The following is a 19820-nucleotide window of genomic DNA, read 5'->3' as shown; positions in this document are numbered from 1 at the left end:
TTGGTCATTCGGGAGGCAGGCGGCGGGAAGAGCGGCTTGGTCGCCGCAGAGGGACGGGCGGCGGGCTCCGTGCGCTCGCTGAGAGGTCGCTCTCCCCGCCGCTGCCGCCGCCACCTCGGCTGGGGACCCACGAGGCCGCCGCGTCCTGCCCTCGGAACAATGGGACTGGGCCCGCGAGGTGCCTGGGCCGTGCTCCTCCTGGGGGCGCTGCAGGTGCTGGCGCTGCTGGGGACCGCCCTGAGCGCCGAAGACCCGCTGGGTGAGTGAGCCCCGGGGTTGCCAGCCCCCCAGGCCAGAGAGGAAGCGCGCCGCCGGGGAGTGGGCTTCCAAGTTGGGGTCCCGTGCGTGAAGTTCTGGCCGACGCACGGGGGCCGACCGGGAGGAGGAAGACAAGGTGGGAGGAAACTGAGGCTGGGGCGGGTCTGCCTCTGGCCCTTGCTCTGGGTTTCCGGGAAGTGGTGGCCGCAGCTCCGGAGGGGCGTCTACAACCTGTTGAGTTACCCGAAGCCCGGGCCTCGAGTGGTTCTCCAGGCTTCCCCGAAGTTAGGGTCCCATGGGTGGGGTTGATCGCAGGCTCCCCTCCGTAAACAACGCTCAGGTGGATTGCAGGTAGTGCCTGCCGCCGACTCGTGCGGAGACGTTGTCTGCTGGTTGCTTAGGGATCCTTTCGGGCGTCTCCCCGGCGTTTTTATCATCTGATTGTGTGTCGCATCTCGCGAAGGATGTGCAGTCCTAACGCTTGAAGTTAGGCTCGGGGGCGAGCGGGACTGGGTGGGAGCCGGGGGCCGCGTGCCTGCTCTCCTGGCGCAGGTGAGGCTCGCGGCCCTGCGCTTCGGCGCCCCCCAACCTCGCCGGGCAGAAGCACCCAGTCGTGGCGCGCGGCAGCTGCGCGGCCTGGAAACCGCAGCTGTAGGGGCGCAGGGAGCCCTCCACGTCGCCCGCAAGGTCACAACAGAGTGATGTTGACTTGACTCGTGTAGGCGCTTTTGTTCCCCCTCGGGCCTTGGGCCCTTTGGAGACTTGAAAAGAGTGTTTTGGATGGGGCCAGGAATCAGGAAACCGGCTCGGTAAATTCTGTTTTGTCAACTATTCTAAGAGTTGAAACACTGGATGGCGGTCAGTAAACCAGAAATAAGTTGCTTTAAGTTAGCCACGTCTTTCATGGCTTCTCTCTTTGTGCTGTGTATTTAACTTGGATGAGTTTTATCTAGCAAGAGAGAAAGAGGCGCTTTGCATAACCAGCCAGTCCAGGCACGACACCTGCTTCTGCTAGAATCATCTGGTTGCATCACATAACACTTTTTATTTGTTTTGCTTAATTTTTTTTTGTTTGCTGAATTGTGCATATGGAAAACTGGCTTTTTGCACACCTAATTTTGAGGTCATGTAAGAAAGTGGTTGGTAAGATGCCCATGTACCTTACCTCCTGTTATGTCAATATTTATTTCAGGAAGTCTTCATTTTTCTTTTGAAGTTTGTTACTTTGTGAAAGTAAACCTTTTTATTGTTTCTCTAGTGAATTACCAACTAGAGAAACTGCTGAGGGCCCTTTTATTTCTTTTGCCCTCCTAACACAGATTTTTTTTGCTCTATTTTAACACTCATCTTACTCAAAATAAAACAGTGAATACATGTTTGATTTCAAATCAGAATCGGAACTCATTAACCATTTCAACACTAAGCACATTATATGAGGTTGGCTCTTAAAAATAGGTAATGCTTTATTTTCACAATACTGCTCTTGTCTACAAGATTGTGAGAGGAGAGAAGAAATCATGGTGGAAATTCTGCCTTCAAAATATTCTTCACTGTCTGCTGCATGGTTTTATAAATATCCTCAGTTGGAGGAGGGGAAATGGTATGAACAAGTTAGCAGTCAGCCAATAGGAGAGACTGTGGTTTTCTAAGGAACAATGATGAGAGAGAAGCTTGGAGGCGAAAGATAGACGTCAACCTTGCACAATCTTAGGGCAAGAAGGGACTTTATCCATTGTTGTGACTGGAAAGTTATGAGTTGAGGTAATTTGGAACTGGCTGTGTTCAGAGGTTCCTGTAGGTTACCAAGAAATCATTTCACACAAACAGGAAGCTTTTGCAGTGGTCCAGGCAAGAATGATGGTGTGCGGTAACAGCGGTTGTAGGTCGGTGGATTCTACATCTGAGGCTGCTCGCTTGAGAATGGATTGGACAGTTGAGTGGGAAGGAAGGAGAACTCGAAGGATGACCTCTTGGTCTGGGGGTTGAGAGGCTGATATCAACAAGCAGGAAGATGGGTAACAGCCGCTCTACAGTGGGCCATCAGCAGGTGTGTTCTGGCGCTCACACACACATAGGCTTGGGATCCATCAGGCTGGCACAGATCCAGACTCTGCCACTTGGCCCTCGCTAGGCCTCAGTTCCTGTCACCACAGAACTGCTGCTGGGTGAGAGTAATGGTTGGGAGGGTGATAGGAGCTAATGTCAGTGCCATGTTCCCCACAAGGCCTGACATGTGGTGAGCGCTTCATAATGTTGGCGATTCCTTGATACCTGCCACTGAAGACCTCTGTGTAGTCTCCTGACCTTGATCTTCAAGTTTGATCTTACACTGTATCCTTCTATGATAAAGGGATTACGGTGTTATCAAAAGGAAGAAATTTACCTAAGCAGTAAAGATAGTGCCTTCACAGTTGTTACCACTTGCCTTTCTTTGTACTTTTAGTTGGGGAGGGTCCGTCTTTGTGAAACACACGTAGTAAAACCCTTGCCCTCTTTTTCAGTCTTCCTTTGTACCAAGAATGAAGGTGAATAAACCAGAAGTCCCTTAGCTAGGCCACGGGATTCTCTTTTTTCCAAATCTTAAGTACTAGTTTAAAAATGAAAAGACTCACACGGAGACGTTTTGCGATTGACAGTGATGATCCTGCGCTCTTCATGTCTCCATTATGAAGGTAGAGATGGTGGTGGTGCTAGGCCTGGACAGAACCGGAGTAGAAGGGCGACCTGCAGCTCCTGCATCAGTGTGTGTCCCCACCTTCCAACTCCAGCTTCCTCCTAAAGCAGATCCGGGAGGGAGGGAGCAGGGGATCGGGTTCCTGGGCATTCGAGAGTGCAGCGGTGGACTGGGGAGAGCCCCCTCTCCCTTACCTCTTCCTCTCCTCCCTCCCCACCCCCTGACCAATTCTCTTTCACTGCCTCTTAAATAAGTTACAAAGAAAAAGTGGGGGGAGAGACAGGAAGAAGAAAGGGGCCCTCTGGAATTGGTCCAGGCCTCTCAGAAGAGCAGACTTGTCAGGAGCAGAACCTGTCGCCATTTTCTCTGTCTTCATGTGGGCAAGTGAGTTTTGGCAAAGCTGTCACACTCACTCGTGTGGCTGGCACATAGTAAGTACTATGTAAATGTTTGTTACATAAGCGAGATGTTTTCTGTCTTGAAAAATCCAGTAATGCAGTTCCAGATTTACTGACAGCTTCAAGGTGTGTTTCATAGCAACAGTGGCAAAAGTAGAATAATAATCTACCCTCCCCCATCCCACCCGTCCTCAGGCAGAAAGGAACATATTGCCAGCCAGTGTTCCTATTAAATATTAAACGTTCTTTCATAACAAGATGTGTCTTTATTTTTATAGGGACTTCAGATACCAAGGATATTGTATCTCTGCAAAACTCCACTGCTAATTCAACAGGTGAGTTTTAAAACATTTAAGAAATGCATTTCCATCGGTCTGGGATACATAAAGTGTTGGCAGCCAGGGAAGGACATGTATGTTGGCCCACAGACCGGTGTTAACCAGGCGAACTCTGAGGGTGTGTCTCCCGGAGCATGTGCTACGATTATTCATCCGTGAATCCGTTGCCTGCCCCAAAGGGCTGTCCGGCAGAGGCATCGATATGAGGATTACATTCAGAATGTTTCTCAGTCTAGCAAAGACTAAGCGAATAAATTCTAAAATCAGACGTACCGGACTTTGTGAGTTTTGGAGCACACTTTGAGACGGGAAGCTTTGTGCGCCGCCTATAGGAATGAAGGAGGGACACGTGCACGTGTGGGCCCTGCTGGTGAGACAGCTCACTCTCAGCCGGTCTGCTCTGGCAGCCTCGCTGCACCGTGGCTGCCTCTGAGACCTGCTTACAGGTCAGCCGTCCGTCCGACTCCATGCTGCTTCCTTGCTGCAACAGTTGGTGAGGCCCTTCCCCCTTGCCTGTCCTTTGCCACAAATGGATCCCTTCCATGCCACTCCGAAGTCGCTAGCATGCAAAGATGCAAGCATCAGGCTAACGTTGTCCATGGCAGTAGTAAATCAGCAAGGCGTGATTCTCCTAAGCCCTACTCGGGTTGCCTCCCCACTGCCCTGTCCTTCGTCGTTCACTGTGTGGAAGCTATTAAAAAGGAGCACATATCCTGCTAGACCTGTTTCCTCTGCTTTCATTCTGTGATTATTTAGCAAATGTCTCTAATGTGCTGGCGTGTTCTCCCTGCTAAGGATACACAGTGGACCAAATCCTGACTACTTGCAGATTTTGATTTTTTGGTTTTGTATTACTGTCATAAATATCACCTGAAGTTTATCATTGTACCCATATTTCAGACCCAGCAGCATTAAGTACATTCATTCTGTTGTGCAGTTTCATGGAGTCCTTAATTCTTGGGGGCATCTCAGGGCTCCCCTAGGTTCCTACTCTCAGTTGACCTCTGCTTTCTTTTTATTAGCTCTGCGTTTGCTACTCGCCTCTGGTGGAATATAATCAGGACACACTTTTATGCCAGCGAGGTTTAGTTTTTCTACAGAAAAAATTTTACTAGAGGAAAAAAGACTAGATAGATTACCCGAAACTATAATAGCAGTTATCATTGGGTGGTTATGGCAGGAATTTTTAAAGAAAACATTTTAATAGGTTATTAGGTGTCTTGTGTATTTTTTTTTTTTAAGATTTATTGATTTATTTGCGAGGCAGAATTATAAACAGAGAGGGAGAGGTAGAGAGGTCTTCTGTTTGCTGGTTTACTCTCCAAATGGCTGCAACAACTGGAGCTGGGCTGATCCAAAGTTGGGAGCCACGAGCTTTCTCTGAGTCTCCCACATGGGTACAGGGGCCCAAGCGCTTGGACCATCTTCTACTGCTTTCGCAGGTACATTAGCAGGGACCTGGATCAGAAGTAGAATAGCTGGGACTTGAACCAGCACCCATATGGGATGCCAGCATCACAGGCAGGGACTTACCCTACTATGCCATGGCATTGGCCCCTATTAGATGTCTCTTCCTAATGGCCTTTACCAAATCCATTCTTTTTTTTTTTTTAAGATTGATTGATTTATTTGAAAGGCAGACAGAGTTACATACAGAGAAAAGGAGAGGCAGAAAGAGAACTTCCATCTGTCTGCTGGTTCACTCCCCAATTGGCTGCAGTGGCTGGAGCTGCGCCGATCTGAAGCCAGGAGCTTCCTAGGGGTCTTCCCACGCAGGTGCAGGGGCCCAAGGACTTGGGCCATCTTCTGCTGCTTTCCCAGGCCATAGCAGAGAGCTGGGTCAGAAGTGGAGTAGCCGGGTCTCAAACCAACACCCATATGGGATACTGGCACTGCAGGCGGTGGCTTTTCCTGTTACACCACAGTGCTGGCCCTCTAAATCCGGTTCTGTGCTGCTTAACTTTTAACTTTGGATAAACCCAGGAGAAGAAAAGTAAAAATAAGAGTAGTATTAACAATAGCTATCATTTATTGTATGCCGGAAGCTTCTACAAGATACTTCTCATATGTTTTGCAGTCCAACAATGATGAGGTAGGGATCATCTTTGTTGTATGTGTAGGAAATTTTAAATTCAGAGTGGTTAAGGAATACCCGAGATCACAGGACAGTAAGTGCTGCATTCAGGATTTGAAACCCAATTTCTTGAATTTTAAAGCGTGCATTCCTTCCCCACACTTCTTGAAACTGCAGTGTGGCCTTAGCTTTAAGAAATACTTCTTGGGGCTGGCGCTGTGGCATGGCAGGTTAAGCTTCCACCTGTAGCACCGACATCTCACATGGGCACTGGTCTGAGTTAGGCTCCTGGCGTCAGCCTGGCACAGCCCTGGCTGTTGCGGCCACTTGGGAGATGAACCAGCAGATGGAAGATCTCTGTCCTCTGTCTCTGCTCTCCAACTCTCCTTTCAAATAAATAAATCTTAAAAAAAAAGTAGATAATATGGCTATTAAAAATGTTTTTAAAGGTCAATATGTAGCTCTTCTCACAACTCTTTATTATTCTTATATTCCCTGAGCCTTGGAAGCTCATGAAAAACAACTGGATGTGTGTATTTTCATACGACATAATGATGAACTTTTTTCTTTTTTTGTAACATGGAGCCTTTAATTGTTGAAACATGGTTTTGAACATACTGTTTACCAGTTTATTTGATGGTATTTATTTAGCACAGTTGATTTGGCACTGATCCCAATAGCAAAATAGCTTCTTTCTTTGGCAGACTCTATTACGATGTGTATTCCATAACTGTTAGTGGGAAAAGTAGGCACCGTCTGCCATACTACTTAGAGGACTGACTGGCTGTCACTTAGAGCACTTGCTGCATTGGAGTCCACAGATGTTTCTGTTTCCCTTGCTCTCCCTCTCCCTGTCTCCCTGTCTCCCTCTCTCCCTCTTTTAAAAAATGTTATTTATTTGAAAGAGGATCTTCCATTGTGCTGGTTTATTCCTCAAATGTGTGCGACAGCCACAGCTGGGCCTGGCTAAAATGAAGACCTAGGAAATCCTATCCGAGTCTACCACATGGGTGACAAGGACCCAAGTACTTGAGCCATCATTTGCTGCCTCCTAGGGTCTGCGTTAGCAGGAAGCTGGAATTGGAAGTGGAGCTGGGAATTGAACCCAGATATTCCCAGGATGGGATGCAGGCATCCCCAGTGGCATCTTAACCATTGTGCCAATTCCCTGCCTCTTTTTTTCTCTTATGTTTTTGGTTTCCATCCAAGTTCCTGAGAGAGGACTATATGATTTATTCTTTTCAACAGGTAACTCTACGCCTGGTACATAGTAGGTATGTAAAATAGTATATTTTTGGTTGCTTGAACTGACTTATCAGCATACTACTATACAGGTGGTCCCTGGCTTAAAGGTTTTCAACTTTACGGTGATGTCAAAGCAATTTGCATTCAGTAGAAATCGTACTTCGAATTTCGATCTTTGATCTTTTCTCAAGCTGCCAACATGTGGTACAGTCCTTTCTTATGATGTGGGCAGTGGCCATGGCTACAGCTTCCAGTCAGCACAGGACCCGAGGGGAGACCACCAGGAATCTACAGTGTATGGTGTTGCTTGGCTCTGGTGTTCTCTATAGGCGAAGCGTATAAAATGCATTTTCTTTGAAGATTTATTTACTTACTTGTTGGCAAAGCAGAGCAACAGAGAGAGTGGGAGACTGACACACATACACACACACACACCCCTTCCATTTGGTGATTCACTGCCCCAATGTCAGCGACAGCCAGGGCTGAGCCAGACCAAAGCCAGGAGTCTGGAACACTGTCCAAGTCTCCCACCTGGGAGGCAGGGCCCGAGGACTTGGGCCATCTTCCCCAGGTACGTTGGCAAGAAGCTGGATTAGAAGTGGAGGAGCCAGGACTCAGACTGACAACTGGCATTCAGTGGGATGTGGACATTCTTAGCTTTGTCTTAACCTGCTGTACTATAGCACCCATCCCTAAATGCATTTTCACTGTAGGATATTTTCAATTTAAGACGGGGGTCATTGGGATATAATCCCATTGTAAAATGAGGAGCATCTGTATATATTTTAAAGACATACATTGATCCATGCTCCTATCTAGCCATTTTTCTTTATTTTTTAAAAGATATATTTATTTATTTGAAAGGCAGAGTTACACAGAAAGAGAAGGAGAGGGAGAGAGAGAGAGGGAGGGAGGTGTCTTCCACCCGCTGGTTCACTCCCCAGTTGGCCACAACAGCTGAAGCTGTGCTGATCAGGAGCCAGGAGCTTCTTCCAGGTCTCCCACGGGAGTGCAGGGGCCCAAGGACTTGGGCCATCTTCTGCTTTCCCAGGCCATAGCAGAGAGCTGGATTGGAAATGGAGCATCCAGGACTCAAACCGGTACCTATATGGGATGCTGGCACTGCAGGCATTGGCTTTACCTGCTACACCACAGTGCCGGCCCCTGTTTTTCTTTATTTATAAAGTAATATAGGTACTGAAGTCAAAGAAACAGGGAATGAGGTTACTCTACAGTTGTACCATTGAACTATATGTAACTCTTCTACTTTTTTTTGTGGACTTACTTGTTTGAAAGGCAGAGAGTTTTTTTTCTTTTTTCCATCTGCTGGTTCATTCCCCAGATGGCCACAACATGCAGAACTGGGTCAGGCTGAAGCCAGGAGCCAGAAGCTACACCTATATTTCCTACCTGGGTGGCAGGACACCCGAGCCTTCTCTTTGATCACACAGTTTTTCTAACAAGGAGGAATCTGAGAGGGTCAGGTTACCACCATCCAGTTCGAAGCTATTTTCTTGGACATAACTTGTACTAAGCCAACTCTAAAACTCCTAGTTCTGTGTGTTTTTCATCCATAAATGATTGCCTTTGGGTTGGTGATCCATCCTGGACCCAGTCACTTTGGTTACCCCCGTAGAGCTGGTTTTAGCCACAGATATGGTAGGGACCACAGTGGTGTTGAGCAGGTGGACCTGGGTGAGGCTTAGATTTCTGCGGGAGGGAGGAGTGTTCATTTGGGAGTGATGTACCCAAATCGTTTTTATCCGCAGTTACTGCCAATTGAAATATAAAAGTCTTACTGAAGTGGAAAAGAAATTTACAAGATATACAATTCCAAGTTTCATACTATCTGCTTCTGTTTATGTTGGATAAAATATTTGAAAGCAATACTAGATGAAAACTTGCTGTGAGGCTGTAAGCTGTTCTCAGACGGGAGCCGATGGTTTGCCTGGTTGCTTCAGGTGCAGATGGTGTTAGGTAGACAGGGACAGAGATGCTGCTACTGGTTTTTAACTGGAGATTTGATGCAGGTAAGAATTTCCCTGCCTACTGTGAAAGAATTGTTCATGCTTAGAGAATTGTTTCAGCTGCTTGGACACAGTCATTGCGGTCAACTCGTGTTTGTGAGCTTGGCATTCAAAAATTGCTGGTAACCTAATGTCATCAGATTTTGTCTTAAGGAATATAGGGTAGGGTAGTCCTACTTAGGGAACCGACGTCTGGACTGCCTGCTTGGCTCGTTGTTGATTTAGGTACAAGGCGTGACGTGGCACATAAGACAGGTAAACCTCTGCTCCCAGGAAGTTTGTATCCGTGGGGAGAGATCAGACTACAAGGAGGTGACCCACTAGAGATGCTTTTAAATCATGATTTAAGAATTAGGGGCACACAATTGGCTTAGTGGTTAAGGTAGCGCTTAGGATGCCCATGTCCCCCGTTGGAATACCTGGATTCAAATGTCAGCTCCAATTCCTGACACCAGCTTTCTGGTAATGCAGACATTACCTGGGGGGCAGAGGTGATGGCTCCCACCCTAATGGGAGACATTGATTGAGTTCTTGAAAGGGCTGAAGCCAGGGACCACCATCCCTACTCTCCCAAACCATTGCAAGCGTTTGGGGAATGAACCAGCAAATGGGAGTGGGAGTGCTCTTTCTCAGTCTCTCTCTTCCTCTCAAAGAAATAGAGAAGCCAGATTAAGACATATCTTCATAACAGGATAGCATGGTGGAGAACGGCTGGAGAAAAGGTTCAGATGTGTTAGTCGGGGAAACCTCTCTGCCGCTGGGTCACCTGAGCCAAGTCCTGAACGACAGGGAGGAGTCAGCCGTGCAGTGCCACAGAGAACATTCCAGGCCCTGATGTCGATGCCCCATTCAGTCGCTCGAAAGCAGCAGTGTCCTGTGTCCCCCATGTGGGGGTGGGTCTATACTGTGGCATCCTGTGTCCCCCCTATGGGGGTCCATCTACACTGCAGAGTCCTGTGTCCCACATATGGGGGGGTGTCTACACCACGGTGTCCTGTGTCCCCTATGTGGGGGCGTGTCTACACCATGGTGTCCTGTGTCCCCTATGTGGGGGCGTGTCTACACCACGGTGTCCTGTGTCCTACATGTAGGGGTTGGTCTACACTGCGGTGTCCTGTGTCCCCCACATGGGAGTGCGTCTACACCGCAGTGTCCTGTGTCTCCCACATGGGGGTGGGGTCTACACTTTCGTGTCCTGTGTCCCCCATGTGGGGGTGGGTCTACACTTCCGTGTCCTGTGTCCTGAATGTCAGTGTGTCTACACTGCAGTTGCATGGCTACCTACAGAGGACATAAGGAACAAATACAAGGGTTAAGATGTAAGAAAATGTTTTGAGATATTCAAAACCATGGAAGGAGAAGCCAGAAATGTGGATTCTGGTAACTTAGTTACCTTCTCTGGGTCTTTTTTTTCCTTCCTGTGGGGTCAGCTTCTCATGCATTAAACTCCTCTGGTGGCCCAGCCCGGGAGACAGATCCGTGAATTGTAGCTGCCCTGACACACTGTCCCATCCTTGGGTTCTGCTTAGGAGCCTGAAGTGCTCCCAGCTCAGATCAAGAAGTGCTGCTGTGTTTACTGTGGGGAGTAGTTCACATGTAGTCATCAGAAGGTAGGAGAGATGGCGGGGTAACTCCTGTGCTGTGAGCATCATGGGAAAACGAGGGACTTGGGTCTGTGTGCTCGCCATAGTGGGTGGAGGAGAGACAGTGGGAGAAGCCCAGGAACAGAGAGCATGCGAGACATCGCAGGCACCAAGTGCAGTACAGCAGCAGAACTAGAGGAGAAAACCCTTTGGGGAGCATTCTTATACTTTTTCATTTCAAAAGCAGGAGAAACTGAAAGATGGCGTAGGAGATAGAACAGGCCAAGAGAGGAGCTGGCGGCGGGCCAGGGCGGCAGCTCTCACTCTGGCTTCCCGCGGTCTCCAGGGCTGCCTGGGAGGGCTCTGGCGCCCAGTGGGTGGGCCCTGCCTTGTGGGACTGAATACTGGGCACTTGGTTTCTGTTGTCTTGCTTTTCTTTGGATGCTCCTTTTTCACAGAGAGCTGACAGGCTTGGTCCTGACTGCTTCCTTCCTGGCTGAAATCGCTGGCCTAGCCCAGCACGGCGAGTCACACAGACTCCCCGGGAACAGCCTTTCCCAGAGACAGAGTTCTCGGGAAGGGAGCTTGTCCAGGGCGCTGACGAAGCAGTGATGGCTCCTGGATGTGAACAAGCTTGTTTTGCTTGTCTGCATCCTTCCTTTCTGAATAGATCATTTTTATGTAAAATATAAAAGTGACATTTCTACATGCAAGTAATTGAAAAGTCCAGACGGTATTTTGAAATTTAAAATACCTAGGTCTTCATGCTTTTGAGTGGCAAATTTTTCATGGGTTAGATGGAGAAAGTGTCCTCGTTGACTTTTTGTTAGCTTTTTTGGCGGTCTGTGGTGCTATGATTTGGGTGTGGTGAACGCCAGTGTGGCAGAGGTGCTGAGGTTGCGGGTGTCACCTCCGGAAGCAGGTTGTCAGAAGTGAGGCCACCCCTCGAGCTTGGCCCCCCCCCCCCCTGCGTATCACCAGTCGCCTTTCCTTTTCTCCATCGCGATGTGACACAGCCGTGGGGCCTCGTCAGGGCTGAGCAGGTGCTGGTCCCACGCTCTTAGACCTCCAAAACTCAGCTAGCTAAACCTCTTTTGCATGAGCATTTTGTTAGAGCAACCGAGAACGGCCTCATATGCCATACAGTTCATGGAAGTGCGGCCAAATTCTAGGACATTTTCATTGCCTCGGAAGAAATGCTGGGCCTTTTATCACCGCCGTTTGCTCGTGCCCCGCATCTGCTAAGCCCTACCCAGCCGTGAGTGTACGTTCCATCTCTGGAGCTACCTGTCCTGCACTTGCGTGCGGTCCTTCGACCTGGCGTCTTGCAGCAAACATGGTGCTCTCGGTACCTCCTTTCCTGCGGTAGCCCGACACCGTTCCATCATGTGGACATGCCACGTTCGGTTTACCCATGCATCTCACTGTGCATCCGGGTTGTTCCCACCTTTTGGCGTTCTGAGTAGTGTCGCTGTAACCATTCCTGTCCGAAGTTTTGTGTGGATGTGTACTTTGATTTTTCTTGGGTGTACCGAGGAGTGAAACCGCTGGTTGCAGGGCGTCTCCGTGTGTAATGGGCAGCCAGACAGCTCTCCGAAGCAGCCACACCGTTCTGTGTTCCCACCAGCGGTGTGCCAGGGTTCTGATTTCTCCACATCCTCCCCACAGCCTGCTATGCGACTTTGATTCCGGCCATCCTAATGTGTGTGAGATACATTTACTTGATGGTTTTGATTCGCATTTCTTTGATTAATGATGCCGAACATTCTTTCATGTAATTATTATGTCTTCCTTAGAGAATGTCTATTCAAGTCTTTTACCCATTTTTATCAATTGGAGTTTTTGTTAACTGTGTGCTTTTATTAATTTTTTGAGATTATAAAAGTAGTATATGGTTCTTGTGGAGATTTTGGAACATACACCTAATTTTTTTTTTTAAGATTTTATTTATTTATTTGAAAGATAGAGTTACAGACAGAGAGGGAGAGAAAGATCTTCCATCTGCTGGTTCACTCCCTAAATGGCAGCAATGGCTGGAGTTGGGCTGATCTGAAGCCAGGAGCTTCTTCCAGGTCTCTCAAGCGGGTGCAGGGGCCCAAGGACTTGGGCCATCTTCTACAGCTTTCGCAGGCCACAGCAGAGAGCTGGATCAGAAATGCAGCAACCAGAACGTGAGCTGGAATCCATACGGGATGGGATGCCGGCACTGTAGGTGGAAGCTTACCCTACTGCGCCACAGTGCTGGTCCCCTAAGTATTGTTTTAAAAAAAAAAATCATTGGAGTACTCCCTCAAGAACCTGCTATGCTGTCTAGTGTCTGCAGTTAATGTATTTTATATTGGAAAATTGCTGGAGTTCTGAAAACAAACAATACGTGAAGTAATCCATATATTAATTAGCTTGATTCAGGCATTCTGCAGTGTAAACAGAAATACATACGTTTTTCTTTTTAAAGGACAAAGTACTTCTTCCAAGCATTTTTTTGTGTGTGTGTGTGTGTGTAACTGAAGCTTAACCACGTAGGCATGGTTTCTTAAAATGGGAACTAACCCTTTCTTGTGAAACATTTCATTATGGTCACATCTGTGTGCCATGAAAGCAGGTTGTAAAGTGATAGTTGCTGTGGCACAGCGGGTTAAAGCCTTGGCCTGAAGCGCCGGCATCCCATATGGGCGTTGGTTCTAGTCTCTGCTGTCCACTTCCGATCCAGCTCTCTGCTATGGCCTGGTGGGAGACCCGGAAGAAGCTCCTGGCTCCTGGCTTCGGATCGGCGCAGCTCCGGCCATTGCGGCCATCTAAGGAGTGACCCAGCGGATAGAAGACCTCTCTCTCAGTCTCTACCTCTCTCTGTAACTCTTTCAAATAAAATAAAATCTTAAAAAAAAAAGTGATAGTTGCAGTGTGTTACCTGCGGAGGAAGAAGTGGTTAACACACTGAATTTGAGTCATTAGTTTTAGTGGCTTCCCCACTGCTAGTATGTGGATTATGTTGTATTTCGGGGAAAATAGCAAAGAGAAAAGAAGTTGCCTTGCTGATGTTTGAACTTGGGCAAGTACTTGGTCTTCCTGTGCCTGCCTTCTGTAAAAGAGCTGATAACAGTATTACAGCTTTCTCGGGGAACCTGGAGAGTCATCTATCTACTAGGATAAAAGAGAAAGCATGAAAGCACAGGCATGAACTTCAGAACTAAATAAGGCACGGGCCTTTTTTAACTCTGTTCCCCCCCCCCCCCCCCCTGCTATGGGGCCTTTGCATATCCTGTTCTCGATTTCTCAATTTGTGTATCCTGTTCTTCTTCTTTATCTTTTTTTTTTTTTTTAAGATTTATTTATTTGAGAGGTATAGTTACAGAGAGAGAGGTGTTCCATTCATTGGTTCACTCTCCAAATGGCTGCAATGGCCAGAGCTGGGCAGATCCAAAAGCCAGGAGCTTCCTCTGGGTCTCCCATGCCGGCGCAGGGACCTAAGGACATGAGCCATCTTCTACTGCTTTCCCAGGCCATAGCAGAGAGTTGGATTGGAAGTGGAGTAGCCGGGACTAGAACCGGCGCCCATATGGTATGCCAGCACCGCAGGCAGAGGATTAACCTACTATGCCACAGTGCCAGCCCCCCAACTCTTCCAGAGCCCTCCCCAGCTTTGCCTTTGCCTGGCTAACAACTTAACTGCCGTTAGCTGGGGGCTCCAGGCTCCCAAGGGCTGTGTGATTTCTGACCGTGTGATACAGTACCTGTCAGCCTCTCCAACTAGGATGTCTGCTCCTTCAGGGCCTTGCTCATTCCACTCGCTGTCACCTCCCTGGGTCCTGTGCAGGCAGGAAGACAGTGTGAGTGTTGTCCACCAGCCTTGGCTGTCAGCCACACACACCCGGGCCTTTCACTTTGTGGTCAGGGAGGACTGTTTTGTCTTCTTTTTGAAAAAGCCCCTTAATCCAGAAAAGACCCTGGTGCCCACAGGGGTGAGGGGAAGGGGATGGTGGGGGTAAGAGGCTCAGAGAGCGTCTTGCCCCAGTGCAGACCACCTGTGGTCAGGGTTCCCTGCCCGCAGTGCTGGCCTCAGCCCGCTGTGGTTCAGGCCTGTGGCTTCTGAGCCTGCAGGAGGCGGACATGAAAGGAGGAAGGAAAGGTGACACAGAGAAGGGGTGCCGTGAGGCCCCTGATGTGGAAGGGCGCAGGGGGTGGCTGAAGAGCCTTGGGGACTGGGATGTGACTAGTGCAGCGGATGCCGTGGCCGGACTTCGTTCCTGTTCCCTGGGTGTGGGCCTGCCTGGTAGTCTTGGAGATGGACTAGGTATGGCAGGTGGGAGCAAAGGATGGCTGGCCCAGTCAGAGCAAGATGCCTGGCCACCCATTAGTGTAGCAGTCACAGCCTGCAGGGCTCAGCAGGCCAAGCACCATCCAAAGAGGACCCAGGGACAAAAGACAGGAGGAAATAGAGCCCAAGAACTGGGAGCAGAGTGCCACATTTATCAGCTCCCTTATCTTTGGACCGATGTGGGTGGGGCAGTGCCTGCACTAAAATTAGGTCCTCTATAAGACCCAGTGCTTCAGGGTTTCTTGCAAGTGAAATGGTGCCTTGAATCCTACAGATTATCATCTGATAGTTACATCACTTTTTTTTTTTTTTTTGGGATATATTTATCTACGTGTTTGATAGGCACAGTAATGGGGGTAGGGATGATGGATGGGATAGAGATCTTCCATCCTCCAGTTCACTCCCTGAATAATCACAACAGTTAGGGCTGAACACAGGAGCCAGGAGCTCCATCCAGTCTCCCATATGGGTAGCAGGGCCCCAAGTACTTGGGCCATCATCCACTACCTTCCCAGGCTCATTAGCAAGAAGCTAGATCAGAAGTAGAGCCTCCCAGACTTAGATTGGTGTTCCTGTTTGGGATGTGGGGGTCTTAAGAGGCAGCTTAACCTGCTGCTCCACAATGTGTGCCCCATATTATCATATGTTAACTGTTTTTAAAATTTTTTTTAAATGTTTATTTACTTATTTGAAAGGTAGAGGCAGAGAGAAGTCTTCTGTCTACTGGTTTACTCCCCAAATGGCCTTAATGACCCGGGCTGGTCCAGACTGAAGCAAGGAGCCAGGAGCTTCATCTGGGTCTCCACATGGGTGCAGGGGCCCAAGCTCTTGTGTCACCTTCTGCTTTCCCAGGCACATTAGAAGGGAGGTGGACGCCAGCACACCAGGTTCTAGTCCCAGTCGGGGCGCCGGATTCTGTCCCGCTTGCCCCTCTTCCAGGCCAGCTCTCTGCTGTGGCCAGGGAGTGCAGTGGAGGATGGCCCAGGTCCTTGGGCCTTGCTCCCGCATGGGAGACCAGGATAAGCACCTGGCTCCTGCCATTGGATCAGTGCGGTGCACCGGCCTCAGTGCAGCGGCCATTGGAGGGTGAACAAACAGCAAAGGAAGACAGACTTTTCTCTCTCTGTCTCTCTCTCTCACTGTCCACTCTGCCTGTCAAAAAAAAAAAAAAAAAAAAAAAAAAAAAAGGAGGTGGATTGGAAGTGGAACAGGCGGGACTCGAACCAGCACCCATATGGGATCCCAGTGCTGGAGACAGCAGCTTAACTCACTATGCCACTTGCTGGCCCCATATTTTAACTTTATAATTGTTAAGGGTTCATATTTGAAAGGCAGAGAGTTATAGAGAGGCATAGGTAGGGAGAGAGAGAAGTCTTCCATCCGCTGGTACACTCCCCAGATGGCTGCAATGGCTGGAGCTACGCTGAACCAGAGCCAGGATCCTCCTCGGTGTCTCCCACATGGGTGCAGGGGCCAGGGACTTGGGCCATCTTCTGCTTTCCCAGGCCATAGAAGAGAGCTGGATCGGAAGTGGAGCAGCTGGAACTCAAACCTGTGCCCTTATGGGATGCCAGCACTGCAGGTGGTGGCTTTCCCCACTACACCACAGAGCTGATCCCTAAGTTATAAAATTTAGAACTTAAAGAAGCTTTAGAGCAGTGTTGAGTTAGGCAGCACTTTAGTACTACCTGAAATGTTAAAAACTACTGATTTGGTCCCCACTCGAGACCACTTAGCTCTGGGGGTGCAGGGAAAGAGCATTAGAGCATGTTCAGGTGATTCTAATGTGTAACTGAAGTTGAGAATTGCTGACCGAGCCGTGAGGGTGGCCGCCTCTTCCCTGGAGGCCTTTGTGCGGGTGTTGGAATCAGTAGCTGCCAAGCAGGGACCAGGGTGCCTGGGCAGGTGTTTGGCCTACAGGTTACAGCACTGGTTAGGACACTCACATTGCAAGTCAGAGTACCAGTTTTGAATCCTGACTGCAGGCTCTGGGGAGCAGTAGTGATGGGTCAAGTAGTTGGATTCTTGCCATCCATGTGGGACACCTGGATTGAGTCCCTGGCTCGTGGCTTTGACTGGCCTGGCCCTGGCCTACCAGGTTGTTTGGGGAAGAAGCTGTGGGATGGGAGTGCTCGCTCGCTCTCTGTCTCTGCCTCTCAAACACATAAGTTTTTAAATTAAAAAAAAAAGCTGTTTTAAAACAATTTTAATTCCTGGGAATAAGCAGTAAATACAGTGACTCCCACGTTAGGACATTGAAAGTACCTGGAACAAGACATTGCTTAGACACTGATGGGAACAGAATAGTAGTGTGGTATTTTGCTATTATGATTAGTATTGTTGCGATTTGAGAAAAACCCAATAGCTGTTGAGAGAATAAGAGCTAACTGCAGAAATGTACAATTTCCTTAAAGAAGTTTCAGAACCAGAGGCCTACTCATGTGGAAAACTATGAAGAGTAGTTGACAAGTCCATTCACAACTTTTATTTTACTTATATCAACCTAGTACAAATTTTTTTAAAAAGATTTATTTATTTGAAATGTAGAGTAATAGAGGAGAGGTAGCGAAAGGTCTTCCATATGCTGGTTCATTCCCCAAATGGCTGCTACAGCCAGGGCTGGGCCAGGCTGAAGCCAGGAGCGTCTATTGAGTTTCTCACGTGGTGCAGGTACCCAAGCAGCTCGGTCATCTTTCGCTGTTTTCACAGGCACATTAGCAGGGAACTGGATCAGAAGTGGAGCAGCCAGGACTCGAACTGGTGCCCATATCGGATGTCAGCATCGTAGGCAGCAGCTTTACCTGCTATGCCACAACCCTAGCCCCAGTGCAAATATTTTTAACAAGTGTTGTTGGATTATTTGTGTAAATTCCCTAAGACATTAAAGCTAACCCTCATTGCAAGTTAGCTCTTTCCTGCTAAATGCTTTAACCTCACTCTTAGCCAAAAAGAAAAAAGCAAACAGTAACTTTACAAGTAGCAATATGAATCATTTATGCATTTAGCTACTGGAATTGAGTCAACGCTTTGTCTTAAAGGACACCTCTGCAGCTTTTGTCATAAAGATGTACACATCAACATCTACACAGGAGAATTTTTTTTTTTTTAAAGATTTATTTATTTGAAAGGCGGAGTTGGAGAGCAAGAGAGGGAGAGACAGAGAAGTTTTCCATCTGCTGGCTCACTCACAACAGCCAATGCTTAGCCAGGCTGAAGTCAGGAGCCAGGAGCTTCTTCCAGGTCTCCCACATGGCTGAGGGGCCAGAGCACGTGGGCCATCCTCCACTGCTTTCCCAGGCACCTTAACAGGGAGCTGGATTAGAAGTAGAGCAGCCGGGACACAATCTGATACCCATATGGAATGCTGGTGCTGCAGGTATCAGCTTTGCCCACTATACCACAGTGCTGGTCCCCCTGCTTTCGAGATTTTAAGAAAAGGGAACAGTACACTTAAGTAGAGAGGTGCGTTTTTAAGCATAGATCTCACTGGCCCCTGTGTGTGTGTTATATTTAGTAAACTGTGGCCCCCGAGTCTCAGGAACAGGATTGGCCTCAGCTACAGCTGTGAGAAACGTGGGGTCCCCAGGCCTCTGATGTTCATACCCTGGTGGTCCTAAGAAACATAGAGACATAGAGTGCCTTGCGCCATGTGACACGGTCCCCCCCGGCCTCTGGTGACAAAACAAGAACCAGTCACTAACTTTGCCAGTTCCTAGGGGTTCACCAGGGCAGGAACAGGTCACCCAAACAGGCAGCAGCGGAAGGTGGCAAGGGCAGAAGTAAAAAACAAAAATCAGCACAGAATCTCAGCCCCACCCCACCCCAGAACACTAACCTCCCCTTCCATGTCTAAATCTGGTGTCCTTGTAGACTAGAAAGTTAGTGCTGTCACAAAGGGGAAATCCAAGGACTCCTTGGGGTTCATTATGGACAAAGCATAGGATCAGAGAAAGATACCAGTAGGTTACCTCACTTGTCTTTCTCTCAGTTGTGTGAGTTTAACTATTTTAGGCCGTAAGTTTTCTTCCAAGTGTAGATTGTTTCTACGAATTTTGGGAAATTGCCTTGATTTGTCTGTCAATCTGTACACCTCTGATATGCCAAAGACAACATGTGCTTACTGCAGCATGATTGTACTCGTGAGAGTTATGCCATATGTACACCTTATGTGTTGTTATGTTTTTCTTTAAGATTTGTTTATTTGAAGGAGTTACAGAGAGAGGAAGAGACGGAGAAAGAGATCCTCTAAGTGCAGATTCAATCCTCAAATGGCTGCAATAGCCAGGGCTGGGCCCAGCTGAAGCCAGGAGCCAGGAACTCCATTCAGGTCTCCCACATGGATAACGCGCCCAGGCTCTTGCGCCGCCTGCTGCTGTTTTTCCAGGTGCATCTACAGGGAGCTGGATCGGAAGCAGAGGAGTGGGGACTTGAACCAGCACTCATACATGGGCTGCCGGTGTTGCAAGCAGCAGCTTAACCCACTGTGCTATGATGCTGGCCCCATGTGTTGTTATTTTTGTAAAGGAGCGCTCAGTCTCCCCATGTACTAGATTTGATAGAGAATGTTTTTGCCTATCAGTCTAGACTTCAGTCAGCTCTCACTCCAGAATATGCTTTTCAGTTTAACTGCTTTCGATGCTGGATCCTTGTAAATTCAGTGTCTGGCTGCATCTGAAATCTGTAATAGTCTACAGTACAATGTACTGTGAATAAGATGAACAACATTTGTTTGGTAAGATGCTGTAAGTTCATTAGTTTAATTTTGAACCAAGAATAAGTTTCATTGGCTCGGCGTAAGTGCAGTAACATTGCAGCACAAACAAGCACTCGTGTGTTCATGTTTGCTCATTTTAAGGACAAGTTTTCTCAGGGCAGGAGGCAAAGGTTCTTAGAGGAATGCCAAAGACC

The 19820-nt window shown here is 48.2% G+C and overlaps 1 protein-coding gene across 1 annotated transcript in view; it reads left to right on the top strand.

The window, feature by feature from the left end:
- The first annotated feature begins 6 nt into the window (after positions 1–6).
- The window catches only part of TMEM123 (transmembrane protein 123), a 55851-nt gene continuing 36037 nt past the window's right edge, over positions 7–19820 (top strand). The window contains exons 1-2 of the mRNA XM_051822414.3: positions 7–259; positions 3609–3665. Coding sequence (XP_051678374.3) covers positions 160–259; positions 3609–3665 — 157 coding nt within the window. The 5' untranslated portion in view covers positions 7–159. The remainder of the gene's footprint in view (positions 260–3608; positions 3666–19820) is intronic.

Source organism: Oryctolagus cuniculus, chromosome 1, assembly GCF_051225735.1.
Source record: "Oryctolagus cuniculus isolate XC-2025 breed Fujian yellow rabbit chromosome 1, ASM5122573v1, whole genome shotgun sequence".
NCBI classification, from domain to species: Eukaryota; Metazoa; Chordata; class Mammalia; order Lagomorpha; family Leporidae; genus Oryctolagus; species Oryctolagus cuniculus.
This window is presented reverse-complemented; position numbering and strand designations above follow the sequence as displayed.